The 27,170-nt window shown below is 38.7% G+C and overlaps 1 protein-coding gene across 3 annotated transcripts in view; it reads right to left on the minus strand.

The window, feature by feature from the left end:
* Window positions 1-25,204, minus strand: part of LOC102693938 (multidrug resistance-associated protein 1-like) — a 187,280-nt gene extending 162,076 nt beyond the window's left edge. For all 3 annotated transcript variants that reach the window (XM_069190221.1, XM_069190220.1, XM_069190222.1), the window contains exons 1-3: window positions 24,889-25,204; window positions 18,745-18,806; window positions 17,548-17,680 (exon numbers count right to left, since the gene is read on the minus strand). In XM_069190221.1, coding sequence (XP_069046322.1) covers window positions 17,548-17,680; window positions 18,745-18,806; window positions 24,889-24,957 — 264 coding nt within the window. In that variant the 5' untranslated portion in view covers window positions 24,958-25,204. The remainder of the gene's footprint in view (window positions 1-17,547; window positions 17,681-18,744; window positions 18,807-24,888) is intronic.
* Between the last annotated feature and the right edge of the window lie 1,966 nt (window positions 25,205-27,170).

Genomic DNA, 27,170 nt, shown 5'->3' on the forward strand with positions numbered 1-27,170 from the left:
TTTGAGGGCACTATGGTATTGAATGCTGAGCTGTAATCAACAAACAGCATTCTCACATATGTTCCTTTCTTATCCAGGTGTGAGAGAGCAGTATGGAGGGCAGTGGCAATAGCATCTTCTGTTGACCTGTTCTGGCGGTATACAAATTGCAGTGGGTCTAGATTGTCAGGCAGTGAGGAGGTGATGTATGCTTTGACCAACTGCTCGAAGCACTTCATGATAACTGGTGTGAGTGCAACAGGGTGGTAGTCATTTAGGCAGCTGACTCTGGATTTTTTAGGAACAGGGACAATGGTGATTTTCTTAAAGCAGGAAGGAACTATAGACTGAGCTAAGGAGAGATTGAATATGTCCGAGAAGACATCTGCCAGCTGGTCTGCACATGCCTTCAGAAGGCGGCCAGGGATGGCATCAGGGCCAGGAGCCTTGCGTGGATTGGTCTTTTTAAAAACTTTACACGCATCCGCTCTGGATATGATCAGTGGGTTTCTGTCTTGGATTTCTGGAATCTTCCTGACTGGATCTGCGTTGCTGACCTCAAACCGAGCATAGAATGAATTTAGCTCATCAGGAAGAGAGGCAGACTGTTGTGCAATATAGCTGGGTTGCGTTTTGTAGTCTGTAATGGTGCATATACCACTCCACATGGTCCGTGTGTTGCAGCCGTGATAATATGACTCTAGTTTTACTCTGTAGTTGTATTTAGCTATTTTGATGGCTTTACTGAGGTCGTATCTGGATTTTTTGTATTTACACATATCACCAGAATTGAAAGCAGCTGCCCTAGCTTTCAGTTTGACGCATATCTCACCATTTATCCACGGTGTCTGACTTGGACATCTGCGAACAGTAATCGGTTACTTGAGTTATACTGCGACAAGCGCACTGTATTTTAACGCGGTATCAGCCGCTTGTTTTGAATGGCTGCATCTGTATGTAATTCAGGCTTTATAAACTTACACCTGGGATTCAATTAATTAGGGTTATTAATTATTAGAGCTCATAAAGCCTGAAGTACATACTATGCCTACGTCTGCAAAACACCTTTACTAGTTAACGCTACTTCACTTTCCCGGGCATGATTTTTTTAGGCAAAATCCAGGCTAACAGGCTTGTTTTGTGATCTTCCTGAGATTAAGTGCAGTGTCAAAATGTTTCCATATGAAAGGACTCACATGAAAGGCAGTGATGTCACCGTCCTAAGGCGCGTGTGTGTGGCAGATCTGTGATGTGGTTGAGTGTGAATTGTGGTGAGCCTCTGATTTGGGGAAAAAAAAAACCTGCTGATCTGTTCTACATACCAGGAAGACAACAGAATATGATTTTTTCTATTCGAAACATGTATTTTAAACGTTTAATTAAGAAGTAAAAACCTTACAGCGTACACAGATTCTAAGCTGATCAGGAGGGAGAAAAATCACCCGTGTTTTGCACATAAAAAGTGGTTATTAACTATCGAAACCTATAGCTTTTAAAGTCGTGCAATGTCTAAGCACATCATTATATCTTGTTTTTGATTTTTTTTAAGAATTAAAGAATTTTAAAGACCTCTACTTGTGAAAGTTTTTACAGCCTGTACATAAAACTGTATACACAATACTGCTGAAAGCAGGAACATCATTATTAACTATTATTAATTTCTTTAGATACGTGATTCCATATTATATTCCCTATTAATCAGATTCTAAAAGTATGCTTTTGTTTACTTCGGTATCGAGCGTACTTGCAGAAAAGCTTAAAACTATCACTATTCTCACAAAGTACTGTATATAAATGTACAGTAACATGGTCAGAAGGAGCACGTAAAAACGTTTCCAAAATAACCACATGTAAGACTTTGATGCTTAAAATGTTTAGGGAGAAATGGAATACTGGTGTATATTTTTTCTTTAAACTACCAAGACCAGCAATATACAGTTTACATAACATGTTTATGTTCTTAAATTAATATTGTTTATGACCTTCAGATGCATTATGCTCAGCTACTAAAATTTCCCTTTAGTTGTAAAATTCCATATAAATATTCAATACTAAGCAGATTAAGATGTGCACAGTAAAGAGATTAAATGATTAAATCTTTTAACTACCGACCAATGCACCACAAGTGCCCGTCGGTCATTTTGGCCAGCCAATCACATACCACAGTACGGCACGGTGGCGCACGCGTAGTTGCCCGCGGTATGGGTTTGGGCATTTTCAATAATAATTGATGCTGAAAATGTTTAGGAAAAAAGTGGAATACTGGTGCACACTTTTTTCTTTAAACTACCAATACCAGCCACATACAGTTTGTAATGTAGCAATTTCTTTATTTAGTGGTTACATTAGTGTCAAAGGTTAAACTTACAGCTTCAGTAACGCATACATCGTATGGCTGACATTACATACATGTTTGTAATGACAATATAGAGTCAATAATATTTATTGTCAGAAATAATATCTGTAGCAGATTGACATTATTTGTTATTAATAAATGACAGCTTTGCACATGTTGTTCATATTTTGAAATATAAAAAATGTCAATACAGTGTTCATAATATTTGCTATTTTAGTTTTTCAAAGAAATGTTTAATTTGTTAAAAGAAAACTCATGGTGACAGCTGGGTTCAAACGCCAGACCTCTTATGGCTTATAAGACACACACTTAAGCCATCACGCCACAGACGCAGACACATGAGAAGCAGTGAAACTGAAGCACACATATCCATAGAAAGTAGTATAATACACTATTTGAGCTACTGTACACAAATATTATTAAATCGTTATTAAATTCTTTAGATACGCGATTCCATATTTGTTTATTTATTTGTTACTCCGATAACAAGCATATTCGCAGAAAAGGTTAAAACTTTTCACAAAGTATACAATTAATATAATTTATTAGCATGTGAAACGCATGGTGAATCTGAGACTCAAAACTTACTTAGTATGATTGGAAACGAATACGTGATCGGATCAACGAAATGCTGTGGTGTTACTTTTTGTCAATGAAAAAATAAACTCTTTTTGTTTACAAAAACGGTTACAAAGAAAGTGGACCACGGTAATACTTTGAGCTTACTTCTTGTCCAAGTTCATTCATTATAAATACTATAAGTAATATCTTCCGTAAAGACTCTGATGCATAAAATATTTCTGCATAATTTAAATATTTAGGATAAAGGTGGTAGGTTGTGTACTTTTGTCCAACTGAGCAACCTTTCTTTTATAAAAGATACCGACTTTTAAATGTTTAATGATTAACATGTTATAATACAGAGGTTAAATTAAAAAGTCTAAAGAGTATACAACTTAAATTTCCTAATTGGAAAAAGATTGTCCTTTAGCAGTGACTAGGATTTGAAACCATGCGTTTTCTGGTGACAGCTCAAATGCTGCACATTAGATGTTAAGCTTTATTATCTCCACCTGGCGGTGATTCCGGATACTATTATCATAATTGCGGTAATATACGGTATGACGTGACGCGCCCACTACGTTTTACAGCAGCGTACCCCACTCGTTTTGAATGGCTGCATCTGTATACTGTATACCGCTTGGTATTCAGGCTAAAAACTTCCACTTTAAACTTGTTAGACCACAAACTTTCCGCCACATCTCTGCAGTATATTCCAGATGTAATGTTTTAAGTACATCTGTACAGTAATGTTAGAATGAGGCCTCTTAACCTTTGTAGGCAACTATGAGTTAGTTCCCCTCTACAGACCTTTTCACCTGTACCTTCTTTTGTCACCAAATTAGAAAATCAGGGAAACAGGATCTTAGTGTTATCTCATATCTCATGTTTTGCAGATTTGCAAAACAAATCATTAAAATTCTGTGGACCTGACATCACTTTATCGATGCTCTTCTGGTTTTGTTTTCTTTCAAACCACTGATGTTTAAAAAAACATTTGTAATTTGTTTTAACACATTTTTTTAATTATCTATTACCTAATTGCATTTTTAGAACCCTTAGCTTTTTGTTTATGTGCAATCATCAGTTCATACTGTGACAATTACTGTTCAACAGGTAAAGATGCAGCCATTCAAAACAAGCAGGGTATGCTGCGACACAACGCGGTGGGCGTGTGGAAAACAGCCACATGTACTTTGTACACACACCAAGTGTTTTTGTAACTCTAGGAGTAATCGTGAAAAAGCTACAGCCGTGCTAATTGTAATTGTTTTTATTTTTAAACACATTTTAGAAAAGTGTCATCTATACAAAAAAGTTGTATTTAATACCACTCGATATTAATATATTTACAGAGAAAAGCTCTCTATTAAAGCTCAAATCAAAGATCAAGCAGCAAGATCTCACACACTGGGACTGATCTGTGATCTGTGATGTGGTTGAGTGTGAATTGTGGTGCTCTAGCAGGCACAGTTCACTGGGTGTGCTGAAAAAAAAAACAGTTGAACAACTCTTAAGCATACTGTAGTTTTTGTTAACATAAGTTTATCAGTGAAAAGACCACGGGCATTTTTCCTCCCACCTACATTCTCAGAGTAGATAGAATTTATTATTAGCACAATTTATTACAGTGCTAAATTTAATGTTATTGATTACTAATAATGAACTAAGTGTAACATAGCATTCAGAAATACAATCGAGAATAGTTTTGTGGTGTATGTATAGATTAAACTTTTCTAAAATGTATAAATAAATTAAAGATGATTAAAATCTGTAATATGTAACTTTCCACGTGCAATGTCATTAGAAAGTATAATAAGTTCCTGTTTTGTCTAACGGTGGTATCAAAAAAGAAACCTGTGCTTATTGAAAAGCAAGGGACTAAGGAATCAACGAAAATGATCTACGTTGTTTAATTTTAAACTAAGTTATGAATGCAGACACAAATGGTGCTTTACAGCCATTATGCAATACTGATCTCCGCGCTACCTCCCTCTCTCGGTGCCGCCTCCCCCTCTGACACAGCGCAGTGTTCGGCACGCTATTTTCAGAGCCTCTGAGGAAAAAAAGACCTGCTGGTTCTACATACCAGCAAGACAACAAAATATGATTTTTTTTCTGTTCGATACAGGTGTTTTTATTAAATTTGTGTATTTTAAACATTTAATTAAGAAGTAAAACCCTTACAGTATACACAGAGATTTTAAGCTGATCACAAGGAAGAAAAATCACCCATTTTTCATAAAAAGTGGCTATTATCTATCGAAACCTGTTTTTATAGCTTTTAAAGTCGTGCAATGTCTAAGCAGGAACACATCATTATATCTTGTTTTTTTATTTATTTTTTAAGAATTAAAAAAAATAGTTTGCCCAGCCTAATTTTAAAGACCTCAACTTGTGAAACATTTCACAGCATGTACATAAAACTATATACACAATACTGCTGACAGCAGGAAAATTACTATTCTTTACTCAGCAGCATATTAAAACCAGCACCCATGGTGTTCAAACCATTTTTTTTTACACAGAAGACTGACACAGCTTTGCATTGTGCATCTGTTTTTCTTAGAAAACATGTCTGTGTGGGAAGGTGGACTTGCCCTTATTCTACTTTGAAAATACCTGTGAAACCGGTTTGTTTACAAACAATGTAGACACACACACACACACACACACACACACACACACACACACACACACACACACACAGAGAGAGAAAGATGCGATAACTGCGCAGCACCAGGTGAATGCACATTAATGTAGGGCTTTTGGGCTCACATGGATTTGCGCCCTTCACCCTGCAGTACCACTGTGTTGAAATGGAAATCTAACGGGTAAATTGATTCTTAAAATGTTAAAGAGCTTTAGAGAACTATATGACAATGATGTAACTGCTGTGCTGCGTGCAGGTTGTCAGAAAACAGTTTGTCAAGAAAGGACATAACTGTTTAGATTACCAAATTAGCCAAGTGCAATTGCTAAATTTTGTACAATATGTATTGGCGCTTCTTCTTTCGTTTCTATGTTGTAATCTTACTGGTCCTAAGGAAAGGGGAAGTATTAGATGGGGACTAAGTGCTGTATTTTTCCACTGCATACAACATCTTTATAAAAAGCCTGCATTGCCTGTAGCAAGTTGAGTCTCTGACGCACTCTGCAGAGTGACAGCAGGGCTCCCAATATTGCAATATTGAAATAAAGACCTTACTCAGGTGAGAACTCTCTCTCGTGGCTTCCTTGATAAGTATATTTCCGTGACAGTGTACATACAGTAAGAAAATGTTGTGATATTTAGAAATATAAAAAATGTCAATATAATGCCAATAATATCTGCTATTTTAGTTTTTCAAAGAAATGTTTATTTGTTAAAAGAAAACTGATGGTGACAGCTGGGTTTGAACACCTGACCTCAGAGTAATAAGTCAGTCAACTTAAGCGATCACGCCACCGAGGCAGTCATGTGATAAAAACATATCAATCACGAATCCATATTATATTCCCTAATAATCCAATTCTAAAAGAATGTTTTTGTTTAATCCGATAAAGAGCATATTAGCAGAAAAGGTTTAAACGATCAATTTTCACAAACTATATAAACATACAGTAATATATGGTCAGAAGGAGCATGTACAGATGCAGCCATTCAAAATGCGCGGTACGGGAAACTACCCACAAGCCACCGCAGGGCACCGCGGTAAGTGACTGGCTGGCCAAAGTGACCGACTCGTGGTGCATTGGTTGGTAGTGAAAAGATTTAATCATTTAATCTCTTTACTGTGCACATTTTAATCGGCTTAGTATTGAATATTTATATGGAATTTTACCACTAAAGGGAAATTTTAGTAGCTGAGCATAAAAAGAGGAGCATAACGCATCTGAAGGTCATAAACTATATTAATTTAGGAACATAAACATTACTGTATGCACGTAAACTGTACTGTGTATGGCTGGTCTTGGTAGTTTAAAGAAAAAATACACACCAATCTTCCATTTCTCCCTAAACATTTTAAGCATGAAAGTTTTATGAAACGGTACCCAAATATGCGATTGCTGTATAGAATTAATTTTAATTATAAAAATTATTTAACACGAAAATTAAGCTGTTTACATCTTCTGCCTGAGAACATAGTCACTCGTTGCTACCCAACCCAGAAACACAGCCACTAACTAACAAAGAGAGGACATTAGCTAGCCAATATGATAAAGAAATAAATGATTATTTTGTTTATTTCTTTTGCACATTTATTTGAACATTTCGATCGATTGTACAAGCACTTGGAAACTGTCCAATCCCTAGTTCATCAGGCATTTTCTTTTACGCTGCGGGCATTCTCCCGGTCTGGCATCGGTCTGTGTCTTCTAGGATATAATGCCAGCGATTTTTTTTTAAATTTGGGTTTCCAATAACGCCGCAGCAAACCGCAGTTTTTATGTCCACTATAACAGACAATCTCCTTTGCTTTTAACCGAGCGTTTAATAATTTCCTAAATGAAAATGATTTACTTTATTTCCCTCACGGGATCAATAAACGTATCTATCATCTATCTAAACCATGGGACAGAATTCTGGGGTCTCCCTATACCAGAGATTACGGTAGGGCTTCAGAATGGTGATTGGCTGACACCATCTGACACCCCTCTGATTGGAGAAAAAAGACGTGCTGGTTTGCTATACATACTGTACCAGGAAGAGGATTTCTTTCTATTCGAAACATGTATTTTAAACGTTTAATTAAGAAGTAAAAACCTTACAGCGTACACAGATTTCTAAACTGATCAGGAGGAAGAAAATCACCCGTGTTTCGTGCATAAAAAGTGGTTATTAACTATCGAAACCTGTTTTATTTTATTTTTATTTAGATTAAGAGTTCCCGTCACCCCCATTCCCATTTAAATCACAAACCCGTGTTTAATTAAATGTCTTTTAATGTAAATCGTTATCTTTGTCTTCTGCATAATAATGTTCACCACTCTGTCCAGCAAATTAATAATAAACTTTATTTTATATAGCGTTATATATGAATAAGTAATTAGATTGCTCATAAACCTAATCACTTATTCTACATAAACACAGCATAATTGCTATCTGAAAATGCTTTTTCTTTTTATTTAGACTCAGATTTCAACTATAGATCATACACTAATTACTAGCAGTAAATGCTGATGTTTTGTTCCCTCTTACCACAAAAATATAAAAAATAATGTATTGTAGCTGGGATGAACATTTTTTGCCGCAACTCGGAACTGGTTAAAGATGGCGACAACTCAGGCACCCAGAGATGGGGGGGCGTCTTTCTGCCTCCATAACTAAAATGCCAAATAGGAGTAGTTTTTTATTCAGTTTGAATTATAACTGTACGTACTGTCTTCGTATTTGGCCAGGGCTTTAAAGAGACGACATGCCAAAAGTTTTCGGTGCCGTCGTCTGCACTTTAAAGGTACCTCTGTCGCGGAAGCATTTGACCTCGGACCGTTCACCCAGCGTAATTATTGTATTTCATTGCACTTTGACAGATTGCCTTTAAATCAATTGTTGTCAGAATATCCCCACCTCCAAACAAGAACAAAATTGCAACGATTTTATTAACTGGCTGTTTCAGTAACCTAAAGTATATATCTAAAGTAATAATTTAACAATATATGTAAATGTTTTAAGATATGTTTATGTTGTGAATGTATCTTATTTTTAGTTTTTGTTTTGTATCAGATGGCCTTGCAGATCAGATAGTGTATCAAGGAACAAAACAATTATCGCGCCCGGCTCCTCAATGGAATCGCTTTAACATACTAATGCGCTGGTGTAACACTCTGTGTCTACAGTACATTGTGAACAAACCGGTTTCACAGGTATTTTCAACCCCCAACCAATGTTGTTTCATCGGTTGTTATCCTGTAAAGCGCTTTGAGGAGCCACCTTTAAAGGCGCTATATAAAGTTTATTATTATTATTATTATTAATATTGATCATATTTTTCCTCCCAGAACTTGTTAATTGTTGTTATTGTTGATGTTATCCTGTAAAGCGCTTTGAGAAGCATACTGTCCAGCATATTGTATTTCATTGCACTTTGACAGATCGTCTTATAATCACTTGTTGTTAGAATATCCCCCAAGAGGATACAGAGGATATCCGGTCTTGTCTTGTGTTTCTCTCTCATCTGGGCGTGGGAGTGCTGCTGGCGGGTGGTGACGTATAAGAAATAAAGCGCAGTTTTTAGCTCCACAGGTTTGAGTCTCTGGTTTGTCCTCAACTAACCCAAATTCATTACATTTCTGTTAGAAGCGGGAGGATGGACAGTGAACAGCCGATGATGTCGGACTTAGAGAAGCGCCGGTTCCCCCAGCACCCGAGTGACCTCCTAAAGCGCCTTTTGGGGGCGAGCAGCAGCTGCCAGGGGCCGGGACAAGCCCTCAGCACCGCCAGTGGCCACAGCCCTTATCAGGGCTACCCCACGGTGACTTACTCAGCGGAAGGGGGGCCCTTTCCCGGGTCGCCTCAGGCCATGTGGCAGGAAGGAGACGCCACCCCTGCTCCAGCCTGCGCCAGTGAGACCGAGCCGTTATAATGGGGAGATCCCATGGCAAATGTTTGAAGCCCAGTTCCAGATGGCGGCCTGGGCAAACAGCTGGTCTCAGGTGGAGATGGTGGGCCACCTCACCGCCGTCCCGGAGGGGAAGCCCTGCCAGGCGTTGCTGGATGTACCCGGGGTCAAGCGGTACAACTACGCTGCATTGGCGTCGGCCTTCCGGAGGCATTTTGGCAGGAGAGGGGAGGCGCCGGGACTGCTGGGGGCAAGGTTGACCCAACACTGCTGCCTAGCGGGAGAGCCACAGGGTCCAGTCGCCTCAGACGTGGCCTACTTAGCCCGCCAGGGTTACCCTACTCTCCCGGAGGAGGCCCACCAGGAGATAGCACTCCAGGCATTCCTCCGGGCCCTGGTGCCGACTGAGGTGCAGCGCCACGTGATGCTGGCCGCGCCGATCCTCTTGGAGCAGGCCCTGGCTCTGGCTGAGCAGGCTGATGCCGTATTCGAGGAGACCGGTGGGTGGGGACACCGAGGCAGCCAGACCCCCAGGGCGCTCACCGTGGACTTTGAGGCTGCGAGGCTGAAACACCCCTTCTACCTTGCCCCAGTCCGCGAGGAATGTATCCTGGGGTTGGACTGGTTGCAGCAAGTGACCTCGCCGCTGGAAGGCACTCGCCACCCCCGGCGCAGCACCCTGTCCCTCATGCCCGGGTCAAGGCAACCTGGGCATGATACATTCCTCTCGGACTGGGGCAAGGTAGAAGGGGTGTTTCACCCTCGCAGCCACAAAGTGCACGGTGAGCACCATGTGGGTCTGGCTGCCTCAGTGCCCAGCAAGACACCAGGCTGCAAGAGGGTGATTGTCGAACCGGTGTCGACAAGGGCCTGGCAGGGTCTGCCCTCGATGAGGCAGGGAAGAAATAAGCCCCGGCTGTGGCCAACCCTTCCCACAGTAGGCAGGGTGAAGTGTTCTTTCTGGCTTTCTGGAGCGGGGGTAGCTCCTTCCCCCCTTTAGGCCGCCCCGCTCCCGTTTCCCAATGGCCTCCGGAGTCCCCTGGGATCCAACGCCTGGTACTCCCTCTCCGCACAGCGGTGGCAGATGACCAGCCGTCGTCACTCCCCCAGCATCGCCGCGCTGGCCGTCTCCCCATCTGATTCCCCGTGCACCCCTCTATTGGTGCCCACCGGTCTCCTCGAATACAGCATCAGCCTGCTCAGCCAGAGCCAGGGCCTGCTCCAAGAGGACAGGCACGGCCAGCATCACGTGGCGCTGCACCTCAGTTGGCACCAGGGCCCAGAGAAACACCTGGAGCGCCATCTCCCAGTGGGCATCCGCCACGTCTGCGGCGACTGGACCCAGTGGCTCTCCCACTAGGCAGCAGCGTTGGGCCAACCATGCTCGCAGTAGTTCCGGCACCTCCCCTCTCCTGCCAAAAAGCCTCCGGAGGGCCAACGCCAACGCTGCATAGTTGTACCGCTGGTCCCCAGGTATATCCAGCAACTCCTGGCAGGCCTTCCCCTCCAGGACGGCGGCGAGGTGGCCCACCATCTCCACCTGCCGTTTGCCCAGGCCGCCATCTGGAACTGGGCCTCAAACATCTGCCATAGAACTCCCCATTATTATGGCTCGGTCTCACCAGCGCAGGCTGGAGCAGGGATGGCGGGCTGGACCCTGCTGGTCTGGCGTCTCCTTCCTGCCACATGGCCTGAGGCGACCCGGGAAAGGGCCCCCCTTCCGCTGAGTAGGTCACCATGGGGTAGCCCTGATAAGGGCTGTGGCCACTAGCGGTGCTGAGGGGTCGTCCCGGTCCCTGGCGGCTGCTGCTTGCCCCAAAAGGCGCTTTAGGGGGTCACTCGGCTGCTGGGGGAACCGGCGCTTCTCTGAGTTCGACATCATCGGCCGTTCACTGTCCATTCTCCGCTTCTGACACCAATGTAATGAATTGGTGGAGCCTGTGGAGCTAAAAACTGCGCTTTATTTCTTCTACGTCACCACCCGCCAGCAGCACTCCCGCGCCCAGATGAGAGAGAAACACAAGACAAGCCCGCCAAAAGCACGGGCCAGAGAGAGAGAGAGACCAAAGGGCGTGGAACCAGGGAACTGGTTCCCGTTTCACTGTTACCTGGATACCTCTTGGGGGATATCCTCTATATCCTCTTGGGGGGAATATCTTCTTGGGGGATATTCTAACAACAAGTGATTATAAGACGATCTGTCAAAGTGCAATGAAATACAATATGCTGGACAGTATGCTTCTCAAAGTGCTATACGGGATAACAACAATAACAACGACAATTTTACAATTTTCCTGGGAGGAAGAATAACATCAATATTAATAATAATAATAATAAACTTTATTTTATATAGTGCCTTTAAAGGTGGCTTTTTAAAAAAAAAAACTTTTTTTAAATGCATTTGCACACAGAGCAGTGTTTACTTGAACATGGAGATGCCAAACTGAATAATTCCTGCACACAACCACTGCAGCAGAATTTGCATCATTTGGCAGGGCTGGTGTGGATTTGGAGACAAAATGTATTTACATTGGGTTGCTGTAAGTGGAGCACTAATAACCCCAAAACTCTACTTATTATTTTACAAGAGAATGCACCTGACAAGCTGGACAGTATGCTTCTCAAAGTGCTTTACAGGATAACAACAACAATAACAACAATTTACAAGTTCTGGGAGGAAAAATATGATCAATATTAATAATAATAATAATAATAATAATAAACTTTATTTTATATAGCGCCTTTAAAGGTGGCTCCTCAAAGCCCTTTACAGGATAACAACCGATGAAACAACATTGGTTGGGGGTTGAAAAACCTGTGAAACCGGTTTGTTCACAATGTACTGTAGACACTGTAGAGTGTTACACCAATGCATTAGCATGTTAAAGCAATTCCATTGAGGAGCCGGGCGCGATAATTGTTTTGTTCCTTGATACAGTATCTGATCTGCAAGGCCATTTGAAACAAAACAAAAACTAAAACTAAGATACAATCTACAGACATTCTCAACATAAACATATCTTAAAACATTTACATATATTGTTAAATTATTACTTTAGATTTATACTTTAGGTTACTGAAACAGCCAGTTAATTTTGGCGCGCCCTCTCTTTAAAGCCCTGGCCAAATACGAAGACAGTACAGTACGTACAGCTCTAATTCAAACTGAATTAAAAACTACTCCCGCAGAGAGTGATGAAAACCGCGCAGCGTCAGGCAAATGCACATTAATATGTTGGGCTTTTGGGTTCGGGTGGATTTTTGCCCTACAGTTCAACCTGCGGTACCGCTGTGTACTGTACATACAGTATGAACATGTTTTATTTTGAAATATAAAAAATGTCAATATACTTTAGGAGAAATTGAGTATTGGTGTGTATTTTTTCTTTAAAATACCAATAACAGCAACATACAGTTTACATAATATGTTTATGTTCCTAAATTAATATCGTTTATGACCTTTATGACCTTCGATATGCTCCTCTGCGTTTTATGCTTAGCTATTAAAATTTCCCTTTGGTGGTAAAATTCCATATAAATATTCAATACTAAGCGGATTAAAATGTGCACAGTAAAGAGATTAAATGATTAAATCTTTTCACTAACGACCAATACACCACATTATCCTCCGTGTCGCATTAAGATTGGAATGTTTTTAACTAGTGTCAAAAGAAGCGATACACAACCCATCTCCTCTATAACTCTTCAGTTTACAGAGAAATTCCACCAGAGCCTCACAACATTGTCCAATAATACTCTTCTTGTGTCTCATTTTTAGTTAAGCAGGATTTGAGCTACAGACCATAACAGACCAAAAAACAGAATCCACCTGCGATTCTGGTGTTAACAAAACGTATTTACAAAGAAAGTGAAATACAGTAATACTACCAGCTATATAGATACATAGATTTGGAAATTTAGATCCTTAAATTAATATCATGATTCATTTATTTAGATACGTGCTAACATATTCTCGATTATAAAACAGATAATTCCGGTCCTTGAATCTGACTGGATGACAAGCTTCTGAAGCGGTACCATAATCTCTGGTATATGGACGCCCCAGAAATTTGACTTGTTACTGTGTGATAAATTTTAAAGACATACTGTAGATAGTCTTGGTAGTTTAAAGAAAAAATACACACCAGTCTTCCATTTCTCCCTAAACATTTTAAGCATGAAAGTTTTATGAACCGGTACCCAAATATGCGATTGCTGTATAGAATGAATTTTAATTTTAAAAAATTATTTAACACGAAAATTAAGCTGTTTACATTTTCCGCCTGAGAACAGTCACCCATTGCTACCCAACGCAGAAACACAGCCACTAACTAGCAAAGAGAGGACATTAGCTAGCCAATATGATATAGAAACAAATGATTATTTTGTTTATTTCTTTTGCACTTTTATTTGAACATTTCCATCGATTGTACAAGCACTTGGAAACTGTCCAATCCCTAATTCAGCAGGCATTTTCTTTTACGCTGCGGGCATTCTCCCGGTCTGGCGCCGGTCTGTGTCTTCTAGGATATAATGCCAGAGAACTCTTGTTTTTATGTCCACTATAACAGACAATCTACTTTGCTTTTAACTGAGCGTCTAACCCCTCTGGTTGGAGAAAAAAGACGTGCTGGTTTGCTATACATAGTGTACCAGGAAGATGATTTCTTTCTATTCGAAACGTGTATTTTAAAAGTTTAAGAAGTAAAAACCTTACAGCGTACACAGATTTCTAAACTGATCAGGATCGTTATCTTTGTCTTATCCATAATGTTCACCGCTCTGTCCAGCAAATTAATAATAAACTTTATTTTATATAGCGTTTTAAACGATTGCTCATAAACCTAATCGCTTTTTCTACATAAACACAGCATAATTGCTCTCTGAAAATGCTTTTTCTTTTTATTAAGGCTCAGATTTCAACTATAGATCGTATTATTATAAACTTTCTTGGAAAAATGTATTTTATGTAAACCATGTTTGCTATTAATTCATTTAGGGCTAGAATATGTTCATTGTCTTCCAATCGAGTCGAGTTGACATTAAAAGCTTGTATTGCTTTGAGATGCCACTTTTAAAGGTGATATGTAAAATAATGCTTTTATTATTGTTATAGAGAAACATAATCAGATTTTCCCTGGTTCAGAAAAAAAAAAATCTAAAGTATACTAGTTTGTCACTAGTATACTTTTAATACAGTCTTTGCTGTGCTCTTGGGGATCCTTGTGATATTTTGAGCTCTGGTTGGATGATAAGTGTCGCAGTTTAAATACTTTTTGTAGTTGGAAATTAGGAAATGCTCTGTTAAAAGCAACAGAGTTTTTATGTCCACTGCAGTAAAAGAAAATGCCTGACAAAGTAGGGCTTGGATAGATTCCAAGTGCATTTTTAAAATTTACGTTGCATTGTGTGCTGCTGTAATATAGTTTAAAATAATTCAAAGTCTAAACAGTATCAGCTTTATTTATGGGTTGCAATATAAAAAAAGTCAAAAACCACACTCAAAATGCAATTTAGAGCTTTCTGGCAAGAGGAGACACCCAAATTAATAATGTAACATGCCACTGTTTGTGCATGAACAAGGTTATACTGCTATTTCCTTAGATACGCGATTAAAAAAAAAAATTGAAACCCCGGCGGAACACATTCCATAAGAATCAGCGCTTTTTTTATTCTCAAAACGCTTTACAGGATAAAAACAGCAATAACAGCAACAACAACAATATTGTATTTCATTGCACTTTGAAAACCAAATAACTTAACTATATGTGCAAACGTTTTATGATATGTCGCTGTCTGTGGAGTGTATCTTATTTGCCTGTCTGTCCTGGCTCTCTCGCTCGCCCTCCCACCCTCTCTCCCTCAATTCAATTCAATTCAAGGTGGTTTATTAGCATGACAGATGGGTACAATCAGTGTTGGGTATTTACTTTGCTTTGAGATGCCACTTTTAGGCATCTCTTTTAGGCAAGGTGATATATAAAATCAAGGCTTTAACTTGCTTTAACTCCACAAGTCTGAGTTCTTGTGTCTGTCCTATCCGAACCCAAAAGTATTACAATATGTATCTTTATAGCAGGTGGTGTACAGCTTTTTAGTATAGATTACACTTTTCTAAAATGTATTTAAAAAATAAAAACCATTACAATCTAATCTTTCCATGTTTGATCCCAAGAAAAATAAATCTAAATGGGGAGAAAGCTATGCTGAAAGTTTATTAAGATACTTAGAAGACAAAGATATCAATTTATGTTGCATTTGTCTGATTGTGAATCAAAAAACATATATTTAAACCCACGTTTGCAATTTAAATCAATATAAATGTTTATATTGTAACGCCTAGGTGACTATTCATTGTTATTGAAATGACTTAAATTCGATCGTGTTGTGATATTTAGAAATATAAAATTTGTTTGGTGAGAGTGAGGTTTTATTTCATCTATGACCAAGGGAAATGTTTCATTTTTTCAAAGAAATGTTTGTAAAAGGAAATTCATGGCTCCAGCGGGATTCGATCACAGACCGTGTGACGTGGGAGTCAGGAGTCAAGTACCGAGACCAGCCATATACTGTATGCTTAAGTTCCAAAATTAATATCGTTTATGGCCTTCACACGCGTTACAGTATGCCCCTATTCTTTTTATGCTCAGGTACTAAGATTTCCCTTCAGTGGTAAAATTCCATATAAATATTCAATACTTAAATGGGCACAGTAAAGACATTAAATATACATATACATACTGTATACAGTACAGTTTGCATACGGTAATATGTTTATGTTCCTAAATCAATCTCTTTTATGAGCATGTGAAAGGCATGGTGAATCGATTCTCTAAAATTACTGTACTTTGCATGATTTACAAAGACAATGAAAAAAAGAATATGGACCAGGGCAATACTTTGAGTTTACAGCTTGTCCAAGGTCATTCATTATTAATACTATTAGTAATATCTTCGTTAAAGAATTTGATGGCGACAGCTCAAACATGAGAGGTTGAGTTTTATTAGCTCCACCTTGCGGAAATTCCGGATACTATTATTTTACTTGCGGTATTATAGGAGAATTTACGGTAAAGCGCAAAATAATGCGGTATCGCCCGCACGTTTTGAATGGCTGCATCTGTACAGTTTACATAATATGTTTATGTTCCTAAGTTAATATCGCTTATGACCTTCAGATGCGTTATGCTCCTCTTCTTTTTATGCTCAGCTCCTAAAATTTCACTTTAGTTGTAAAATTCCATATAAATATTCAATAGTAAGCAGATTAAAACATGCACAGTAAAGAGATTAAATCTTTTCACTACGGACCAATGCACCATGAGTGCCCCTGCCAGTCATTTTGGCCAGCCAATCACGTACCCCGGAATGGGTGGCACACGCGTAGATACCCACGGTACGAGTCTGTACCGTGCATTTTGAATGGCTGCATCTGTATTTATGCAAAATACCTGCATTTCACCTTATAAAGCAGAATACCACAGACTTAAAATAGGTTATAATTACTCTATTACTTCATCACTCTCTTCTCCTCCCCACTGATAGCTGATATGTGGTGAGCATTTTGGCACACTATGGCTGCCGTCACATCATCCAGGTGGATGCTGCACATTGGTGGTGGTGGAGAGGAGTCCCTATTACCTGCCAGCGCTTTGAAAAGTGCTATATAAGTGTGGGAAATTATAATTTATGCATCTTGTGCGAGGACTTTGATTTCTTTGATTAGAGAAAAAACCCTAATGAAAAATGAATCCGTCTATATATATCTAAAATGTGTGATTAAAAGATATATAATTCTAGTGTTATTATGAAAAATTTTGAGTTTTGTATGATCATTGCATTTAATGAAATTATTAGGTTTAAACAGGTTTATATCAATTAATCCAGATGAGTGGCTACTTGCACAAAGAGGCTTCCTCTTTCCCTCCTAAGGAATCTACCAGTTGTGTCTTATTCTGAAGATTCTCCCAATCAACAGGTGGCCATTTTAGTTCAAGTCCACATCACAGGTTCAAACTCATACCTGTGTTTTGAGTTAAGATGGTGGCTTTCTCAATGCTATCTTCACTACATTGCAGTAGTACAAAGTGATACACTGATCAAAATCACCTGGTCAGATCGATGGGCCTCTGCTCTCCAGTGTTTCTCAAAGGCAGAACACACAGAGTATGATGAGTCATTTTCAGGCAGATCAAAGAGATCTTCCCTCTGCAAGGGCCTCTTGTAACCTAGAATAATAACCCTGCAACAATGGAAAGGGCAGTTCAGTTGTTAAACTTCTTTCCTGATTTATGGATTCACTTGATATAACAGATAACGTCCAGGCAAAGGTAAAGAATTAAGATCTTTGAAATCACTAATTACAAAACAATAAAAATTGAACCGTAGTTTGGTGTACTATCATATTCATAATCAGCCACATTTGCTTAACATTGTCTGTCAATGCAGACACTATAACCAATAACACAACTCCATTACAAATGTTCTAACATATCCACATAAATATACTATATTCATGCACTCACATGTATATACAGGTATAAGGTTTAAACAATTGGGTCACTGCTAAAATAAGATATGAATTTAATTTAAAAGGCTGATTATTTTTGCTGCCAGAGACATTTTGTGTGTATCATGCATCTAATAAAAACCTGACATTATGTTTGAAATTCATGAAATATCAGACAGATTGTTTTATGTCTTGGTCATGAATGCTCAGAAATACCTCACATTACAAGATTCCTTTTACTCCCCAGATTCAAAAAATCCTGATAGAAGAATCAATCGTATTTTCACCTTATCTGTTGTACAAATATTAATGCATCACTAATAAGAACCAATAAAAAGATTTATCAAAGGTGAATGCTGCCAATCTGAAAGTCAACATCAAATGTATTTAAAGATTTATTTTTTAGCACATACCGTGGGTCAAAGCCACAAACAACTCCCTCTCCTCAAACACCTATATTAGGAGCAGTTAAATGGCAAACACAGCTGTTTCGGTTCACTGTCAAAGAGAATGTATCTTATGGCACTCATGGTTTTCTGCAATTATGCACAAAATCATTAGTTAGCTAAACAGAACACTGCATGTACAGGAAAAATATTTTAGCAAATTCTCATATCATCATTACTACAAGCTCCTTTTCCTCCTATGGAATCTACTAGCTGTGCCTCTTTCTGTAGGTTTTCTCTTTTGAAAGTGAGTCAAAATACAGTACAGTACTGTATTAAATGCACAGTAATAAGCACAAAATTTCATGTTGATCTTCTGTAATCTTGGAGAAATAAATTAAGTTCCGTTACCTGTTAAACCACCAGTAAGTCATCCGACTGAGGAAGGTGGCATTTTTCTCTGGGTTTTTGCTCTGTGAAACCACGACAAGGGCAAATATGAGCACATTGCAAAGCAGTAACACAGTAACAGCGTACAAGAAGTTATGACAGACCATTAAGTGTTATACAGTAGTCAGAAACACAAGTGGTGTTATCTCCTGTTAAAGAACAGCACAAATCTGGGTAACTTGTACTCCCACAGCAGACAACTAACTGTTCTTCAGTTTTTAATCAATTTTCCATGAGTTTCCACTTGTGTTTTCTAGGGGGGACTGTTTCACAAAGCGGGTTTAAACTGTTTTAAACCGATAACTGAGTTCAGATTAACTCCATTTCACAAAGAACACACATTTAAGTTATCCAGTTAAAGCAATTAAGGTTTGAACAATCTGAATAACTGCATTCATGCCACTTCAGTAGGCAGGTTGGTCAAGCATTGGTCATCCATGCCAGCAAAACACCTTAAAAAGAACATGAATTTTAATCCAATATCATGAATTACTGCTCTTTATGGAAAACTGTAAGGATAAACTCTTGTGATATTTGTTGCAAAAGCCAGAGACTATTCCTGGCAAAGATTCACTGATAATCACTTAAAATGTAAAAATACATTTCTCAAGATGAAGTATAAAAATTGGGAAAACATGCATGTGCTGGCATTACTTAATTTACATTATTATGAAGCTGAAGTGGACCTCCTCTTTAAGCTATTGTGTAGTTGTACAAGATTGTTTTTATGCATTTACAGTAGCTAGACCACAATGAGAGGACCCCATCAGCAGGATTAGACAAAACACAGGACTATCATCCACAGTGGTACTATGCAGTACAGTGTAACACAATCCTTTGAATGAAAACATTCCCTAATTTTAGCCAGAAAGATGCATAAACGGAGGAACCATCATCAACAGAATAAAGAATGTTTCATCATGTTTTCTGTTCATTTGACCCTGTGGGGTATTTAATGAACATGTCTAGCAGTCAAAAGCACTAATTATATTAGGAAATGCTGCAAGAAATGTTCAGATAATTATGCGTAGCTACATTTAGTGTGGACAATTATAAATTCTAGAATATTAACAGCTATTTAGTGTGTAGCGGCAAGGCTTATTAAGGCAGAATTAAGTGTTTCTGAGCTTTCCCAAATTAGGCCTCATATCTCTGCTCATCTCTGTGGTGCAGCCACAAAGAAACTATTCATGCAGGCTGATTTAAGGTTCCTTTGATAAGGTTTACTAGGACAGCTCCCAAAGGGGGATGCACTTAGCTAACCCTGGCTATCATGATCAATGGTCATCCATTGGCGCCTATCTGTCTAGGGAGTGCCAGATGGACATCTGGACTGCATTCCTAAGTGTCAGGAGTAAGTGACTCATATCTCACCTTGATCAACCAATCAGGGACTGGTAGGGCCGAGTAACCCACGTGGGACTCTGATGCCCATGGAACTTTCAGCCAATCAATGAGCTGAAGTTCCTCCAGGTAAAAACAGGCAACACAGAGATTCTGTGGACTGTTCTAAAGGGAATTCAAAGGAGAATTCCAGGGCAGGACGGCCCAGGAGCAGAAGGCTCCCAAGGGCAGGACATTCTCGCAGCGTGCCTCCTGACCATCCTGAGACTCAGCCCGGACAACCACGGAATGGCCAGTGTGTCCAAGTGCCAGAACTTTCCTTTGTTCTAAGAGTCTAGAGCAGAGGTTGCCAGAGAGTAACCAGAGGATCCACCCGAGGTTAGCACCAGCAGCAGGCCTCGTGAACAGGTCGGAACTGTGGACAGCTGAATCACTATTCAGAACTAGCTCTTCATCAGAACGAACCAGTCCTCTTCTTGACTTGCTGGGACCCACAGTCATCTTTTCTCCTGTGCGCAAACTTTGCTAGTTAAAAGCCAACACTAACTAGCCGGTCAGTGAGCATCAGCAGCGCACCGTCGCAAGCTGCACAGCACAGCCTGGCACCGAGCCAGAGAGCGCGGATTGGACAGCAACAGCCTGAAACTGTTTCTTTGTGCCCGCAGGAGATCTGAATCACCAGAGATTGGATGAGTATTCAACTGCATTACTGCTCGAGAATTCAATTGTTATCCCAACCAGTTGATATCAATTTAATTCCTAAGAGTTATGTACTTGTTTTGAGTATCTAATGTAGAAGTTATAACCAAGTTCATTTATGAAACGGTCTAAATGAATGATATACTGAACGTATGTCCTCTTGATGTGTAACACTTTGTAACTGATGGAATATATATCTTTTGTATTCTGATAACCCTCTCGATAAGATCTGTTAGGTTTATATGCATATTTTATGTATTAATAAATGTATCCTCGTGTATTAGTACTTGTGTGTGTGCGTTGTTTGAGTTATGTCGCATGGTTGGATTCTAAAGCCATCAAAAGAATCAATTTTGTGATTTACTGTTAAAATTAATAATTGTCCCAGTAAATGCCCAAACCCTATAGAACTGGTGCCTTCAGAGAGCCACTACATTTACATTTTGGCTATGGCAACGTTACAAGTGAAACTACTGTTTAAGGTATGTTGTCAATGTTCCATTGGTAAACACCCAAGAGAAATAAGAACATAACAAAAGGATGCAAACAAGGAGGCCACTTCACCCATCTTGATTGTGTGGTAGTTTAGAAGCTGTGTGAAACTAAAATTACATCTAGCCATGTCTTAAAGGTACCCAGAGTTTGGGTCTCAACCACCTTGCTGTGAATCCTATCCCAGACACCCTCTACTCAATGTGTAAAAAGGTGTTTCCTATAGTCTACCCTAGCCAAATTCCCTTTTATTTTCACATTTTCTTTATTTACTACTCAGTGAGAAATAATTTCCTGGCTTGACTATCTATACTCTTATACTTTATGTACTTGAATCAAATTTCCTCTCACTCTCCAAGTTCTTGTTAAGGCTGGATTTCACACATTTTTCGATATACCCGTTTTGCTATACACCCAGGAATTGCTTACTTTTTTCCATACAGTATATCATTGTCTTGATAAGGACATGGGAGAAAATAAACATCCATATTATTTCATGCAGCTCCGCATCACACATGTAATACATGTGGCATGTGCTCCTACTAGGAATGTAGTGTGAACTTATCGATGTTAAACCTCACAAGTACCTGCACAATCTTTGACTTTGCTTCAGTCTTTTTGTAATTTCCTTGCCATTATCTTTGACACTTACACTATTTTTGTAATCTTAAATAAATTAACTAGTATAATAACTATACCAGAATCATTAATAGAAATCAGATAGAGCGATGTGCATACAGTAATCCCTGTGGCAAGCCACTGCTTAACCAAATTGGCTAGATGAGCCAGATGTCCTTCTCTCATTTCTGGCCAAATTTTCCATTGGCCCTTACCAATCATGGCCTCCTACTAATCCCCATCTATGAATTGGCTTCATTACACTGCTCTCCTCCCCACCGATGGCTGATGTGTGGTGAGCGTTCTGGCACACAATGGCTGCCGTTGCATCATCCAGGTGGATGCTGCACATTGGTGGGGGTGGAGGGGAGTCCCATATTACCTGTAAAGCGCTTTGAGAGGCGTGTCCAGAAAAGCGCTATATAAGTGTAAGCAATTATTATTATTTCTAATTAGTCCATTTCTAGAAGGTAACTACTGTGTATCTGCGAATTAGAAGCTGTGCACCTTAAGGTGACACACTCTTACTTGTTTGTCAACCATATGCTATATTACAATGGATTCCTATGCCCTTTAATTTGAACATCTTTTCATCCAGACCTTTTTAGAAAACTAACTGTTGTATGCCTTAGTGATATCTACTATACTTGTTGCTTTTTTTGAAGAACGACAAAAGAAGTTGAACAAAATCTTACCTGTCCAAATCCATGTAGGTATGTGATATAATACCTTTGTTTTCAAGCCACTCTTTAAATTTCTCTCCGATTTGCAAATTATTAACTCTAATTGAAATAAGACTCATTGATCTATAATTTTGCTTTCCATTTTTCTAAAAATATATAACTAATCATTTATTTAATCGGCTAAATATTTCCCCCCCTTACTGTAAGTGATCTTAATCTTTAAGTTATTTTGCTGTTGAAAAACATTTTAAAATAGTTTTTTCTTTGTCTAGGGTTTCCAATACATACCTTAATCTAATGTATTTACCTGTGCTTACAACTCACTCATTTTAGATATTGCTTTTTTATTCACTCCATAAAGTACTTTGTCTTATTTTTAACCTTATATCCTCCATTAAAGTCATATTTGAGGCTACACGTACATTTGCTTTTAATACAACACTTTTCATTAGGACCACATTTTTATCTCAAATTCGTTTCAGTTTCTTATATGCACAAGTGCAATGAAATGCTTATTTGCAGGTATGCTCCAATACAAAGTATTAAGGAATTACCAAAACAAACAGAACAGCAAGTTAAATAACATACAACATGAAAAAAAAACTAACAAATCATACAGTGTGAGAAGAGGGAAAAAAACATCAGTGCTAGTAGTGGTAGCAGTAGAGTTCAGTAATCTGACAGCTTTTGGGAAGTAACTGTCTCTGAATCTGGATGTTTGTGCCTTTATGCTCTTATAATTCTTACCAAAGGAAAGGGGAGAGAAAAGTGAGAAACCGGGATGATTTTTATCCTAAGCATTACTTCCAGCCTTCCCGAGACAGCAAGTTATAAAATATCCATAATAGAAGAGAGCCGTACTCCAGTAATGGACTAGGCTTACCTGATCACCCCCCTCTGGTCAGACAACAAGCTGCTGCCAGACCACACTGTAATCCCACTCATGAGCATACTAGAACTGGAATGGACAGTTCTGGTATATATATATTGCCAATAACTGATCCATCCTAGAGTGGTGCATCTTCTTACAGTCCTGCAAATTTTAACAGGACTTCACAAACAAAGAACTACTTTACTCAAGAACAATTATCAATGCTAAGAAACAAAGAAAATGCAGCGATCCCCATTTCATAGGTCAATATGTGATATCGCCCAGGGCAGCAGTGGGTCATACTGAGCCTACAGCATTTCTCATTTACTGTTCAATTTCATTTACTTCACTATTAATACCTTTGAACAGACAATAATTGTGTGATTTCTTTTCCAACAAGGAGTCTTTATTAATAAATAACATACAACATGAAAAAAAACTAACAAATCAGACCGTGTGAGAAGAGGGAAAAAAAACATCAGTGCTAGTAGTGGTAGCAGTAGAGTTCAGTAATCTGACAGCTTTTGGGAAGTAACTGTCTCTGAATCTGGATGTTTATTTATTAATGCTTAACTCGTGTATTGTGTAGAACTACGTTGCTGCTGCTTTGTGACCTGTAAGTTAAAGCCAGCATTCAGTCATATCTCCAGGAAACAGCAGCAGGTGTCAAATTCACATAATGACAACTGCTTTCACACGCTGCTGTTGTCACTGGCCCATAAAAAAACAAACTTTTTTTCACACTCAGTTTTTGCCATTTCAACATTTTTTTAATAAGGTACAAAATATGGTTTATATACTGTAAAGTGAAAAAAATTAAACTCCATATAATTTTTCGGGTGGGTTTATAAACATATTTTGTATTAATATGAATTCAAAAAGGAGACTCACTATGAGAAAAGGCAGAATAAATAATGTAATTTATTTCACTTGATAATTTTAAGCAAGAATGAAATATTTCAATGAGGAAAGATGCAGCTCCGTTTACTGCTTGTATTTTATGTAAACAAATACACTTCCACAATAAAGTTTGCTGTGCATCGATAGATTTCCGTATTTTTATTATACAGTACACATAAAGCAGATTTCATGCACTTAACTAAACGTGCCACCAGACCGCACAAGCACTTCGGAAAAGTAGTCAGCCGCGTACACCTTTACAACACTCATCACACATTGCCTGTTCACGCCTATTCAACCGAGTTTTATAATTCTGTTGCTGTCATCGATTAAATTATCAACTTGTCAGGCAGCTATGCACGTTGCTACGAGATTTTTTTAGTTCCTGAAAAAACATGGTGGCAATGACGGACTGTTCGCTAGACAGGTAGAGGAACTGCCTCTCCAGCCACCACGTATATTGTTTGAGTAATTATATCACAGGTAAAAAGTTTTTACCTTATTCTGAGTAATCTTCTTTTCGTACGAGCCATTTCTCAACAAAAATGCTTTTGCCAGCTTGATCATGATGAAGAACTACTGAAAAAGAAGCGGAGCGAACAGGCTTGCGTCTTCAATGCACAGCAAAGATAGCTCAAAAGCACACCAGCATTTTATATACCATTTAATTTATGAACGTGGAGGAAAGCTGATGCAGAAAGATGAAATGATAAAACGCTGCTGAGTAGCTCTATTCTAGAACTCTTATACCATCATGGTCGAGCACTTTCTTGTCCCCGTATCAGACAAAGCTCTGTTTCTTGCCACACACAGCTTCAGCCTCGACTCTGTGTCCAATCAGAAGGCCACTCTACAGAGTCCCACGCACCAATTTTCTACGTTCAGCTCAGAAGGTGTAGCCTTTACTGGATAACTAAAAGTACAAGAGATTTGAAAAAGACACCACTTTCATGCTGTTTCTTTTAGTTCAGGCAGAAACATATTTACTAATGAGAATTGTGTTCATAAAGAAATTAAATAATTTAAAATAATTTAAATCGACATCAAAAATCAGGAAACATGGTGTGAATTTCTAGCGATATCATGGTTGGAATTTCTAGTATTTTCAAGACTATTAAATATAAATATATTATAAATACATATATATATTAAATATAAATATGATTTGACTTTCTAATGGAGGTGTTCTATATATATTAGATCAAATTTGGTATTCTAATGTGAGGTGAAGTATTGAAGTCTGTTTTGTAAAGACTATATAACACACTACTTTGGTATTATTTAGAACCAACCTGGTATTTTGGACAAGTAGCAAAAATAATGTCTGTTGTATATAAAGCATACATTTCCAAGAATTATCAAAGACGTCAGATGCAGTTAAATAAGCAAAATCAAAAGTTACATATAAATGAGTAAAAGTACTCAAATTCTGTTTACAAAGAACAAAGCAGTTAACATCAACAGCAAAGTGAGAGTACAGATGCAGCCATTCAAAGTGCACGGTACAGACACCGCAGTACAGATACCGCAGGTAAGATGACACGCGATACCGCGGTGCGTGATTGGTTGACCGACAGGGGCACTCGTGGTCCGTTGGTCTGTCAGAGAAAGACTTACTGTACTGTAAACGTCTTTACTGTGCCCGTTGTAGATACTGAATTTTACCACTGAAGGGAAATCTTAGTAGCTGAGCATAAAAAGAATAGGAGCATACTGTAACGCGTGTGAAGGCCATAAACGATATTAATTTTGGAACGTAAACATACAGTATATGGCTGGTCTTGGTACTTTAAAGAAAAAAATACACACCAGTATTCCATTTCTCCCTAAACATTGTAAGCTTCGAAGTCTTTAACTAACGTGATACCGGAGTCAACAAGCATACTTTTAGAATTTGATTAAAAGGGAATATAATATGGAATCGCGTATCTAAAGAATTGAATAACGGTATGATTATATCCGTGTACTGCTGCAGAGCTATGTAGGGCTGTTTCGCCTGCCTGATCATGCGAGCTGTCTTGTAGCCTACTGGTCTAGGTGCGTGACTACCAACTGGCAGGTTGTGTGTTCAAATCCAGCTGGTGCTGGACTTTTCAATTTTATTTATTTATTTTTTAATCGCGTAACATAAACATATTACCGTATGCAAACTGTACTGTATACAGTATGTATATGTATATTTGATGTCTTAACTGTGCCCGTTTAATTGAATTAAAAAAAAATTATTTAACACGAACATTAAGCTGTTTACATCTTCCGCCTGAGAACAGTCACCCGTTGCTACCCAACGCAGAATGGTGATTGGCTGACACTATCTGACACCCCTCTGATTGGAGAAAAAAGACGTGCTGGCGTGCTATACACACTACCAGGAAGAGGATATCTTTCTATTCAAAACGTGTATTTTAAAAGTTTAAGAAGTAAAAACCTTACAGCGTACACAGATTTCTAAACTGATCAGGATCGTTATCTTTGTCTTATGCATAATAATGTTCACCGCTCTGTCCAGCAAATTAATAATAAACTTTATTTTATATAGCGTTTTAAACGAATAAGTAATTAGATTGCTCATAAACCTAATCACTTGCTTTTTCTTTTTATTTAGGCTCAGATTTCAACTATAGATCGTATTATTAATAACCATAATAACAACCAACCAACAAAAACAACCATATAAACATAATGGTGGTGCTGGACCTTCCAGTTTTATTTATTCATTTTTTAATCGCGTAACATAAACATATTACCGTATGCAAACTGTACTGTATACAGTATGTATA

Source organism: Lepisosteus oculatus, chromosome 5 (assembly GCF_040954835.1).
Source record: "Lepisosteus oculatus isolate fLepOcu1 chromosome 5, fLepOcu1.hap2, whole genome shotgun sequence".
NCBI lineage: Eukaryota > Metazoa > Chordata > Actinopteri > Semionotiformes > Lepisosteidae > Lepisosteus > Lepisosteus oculatus.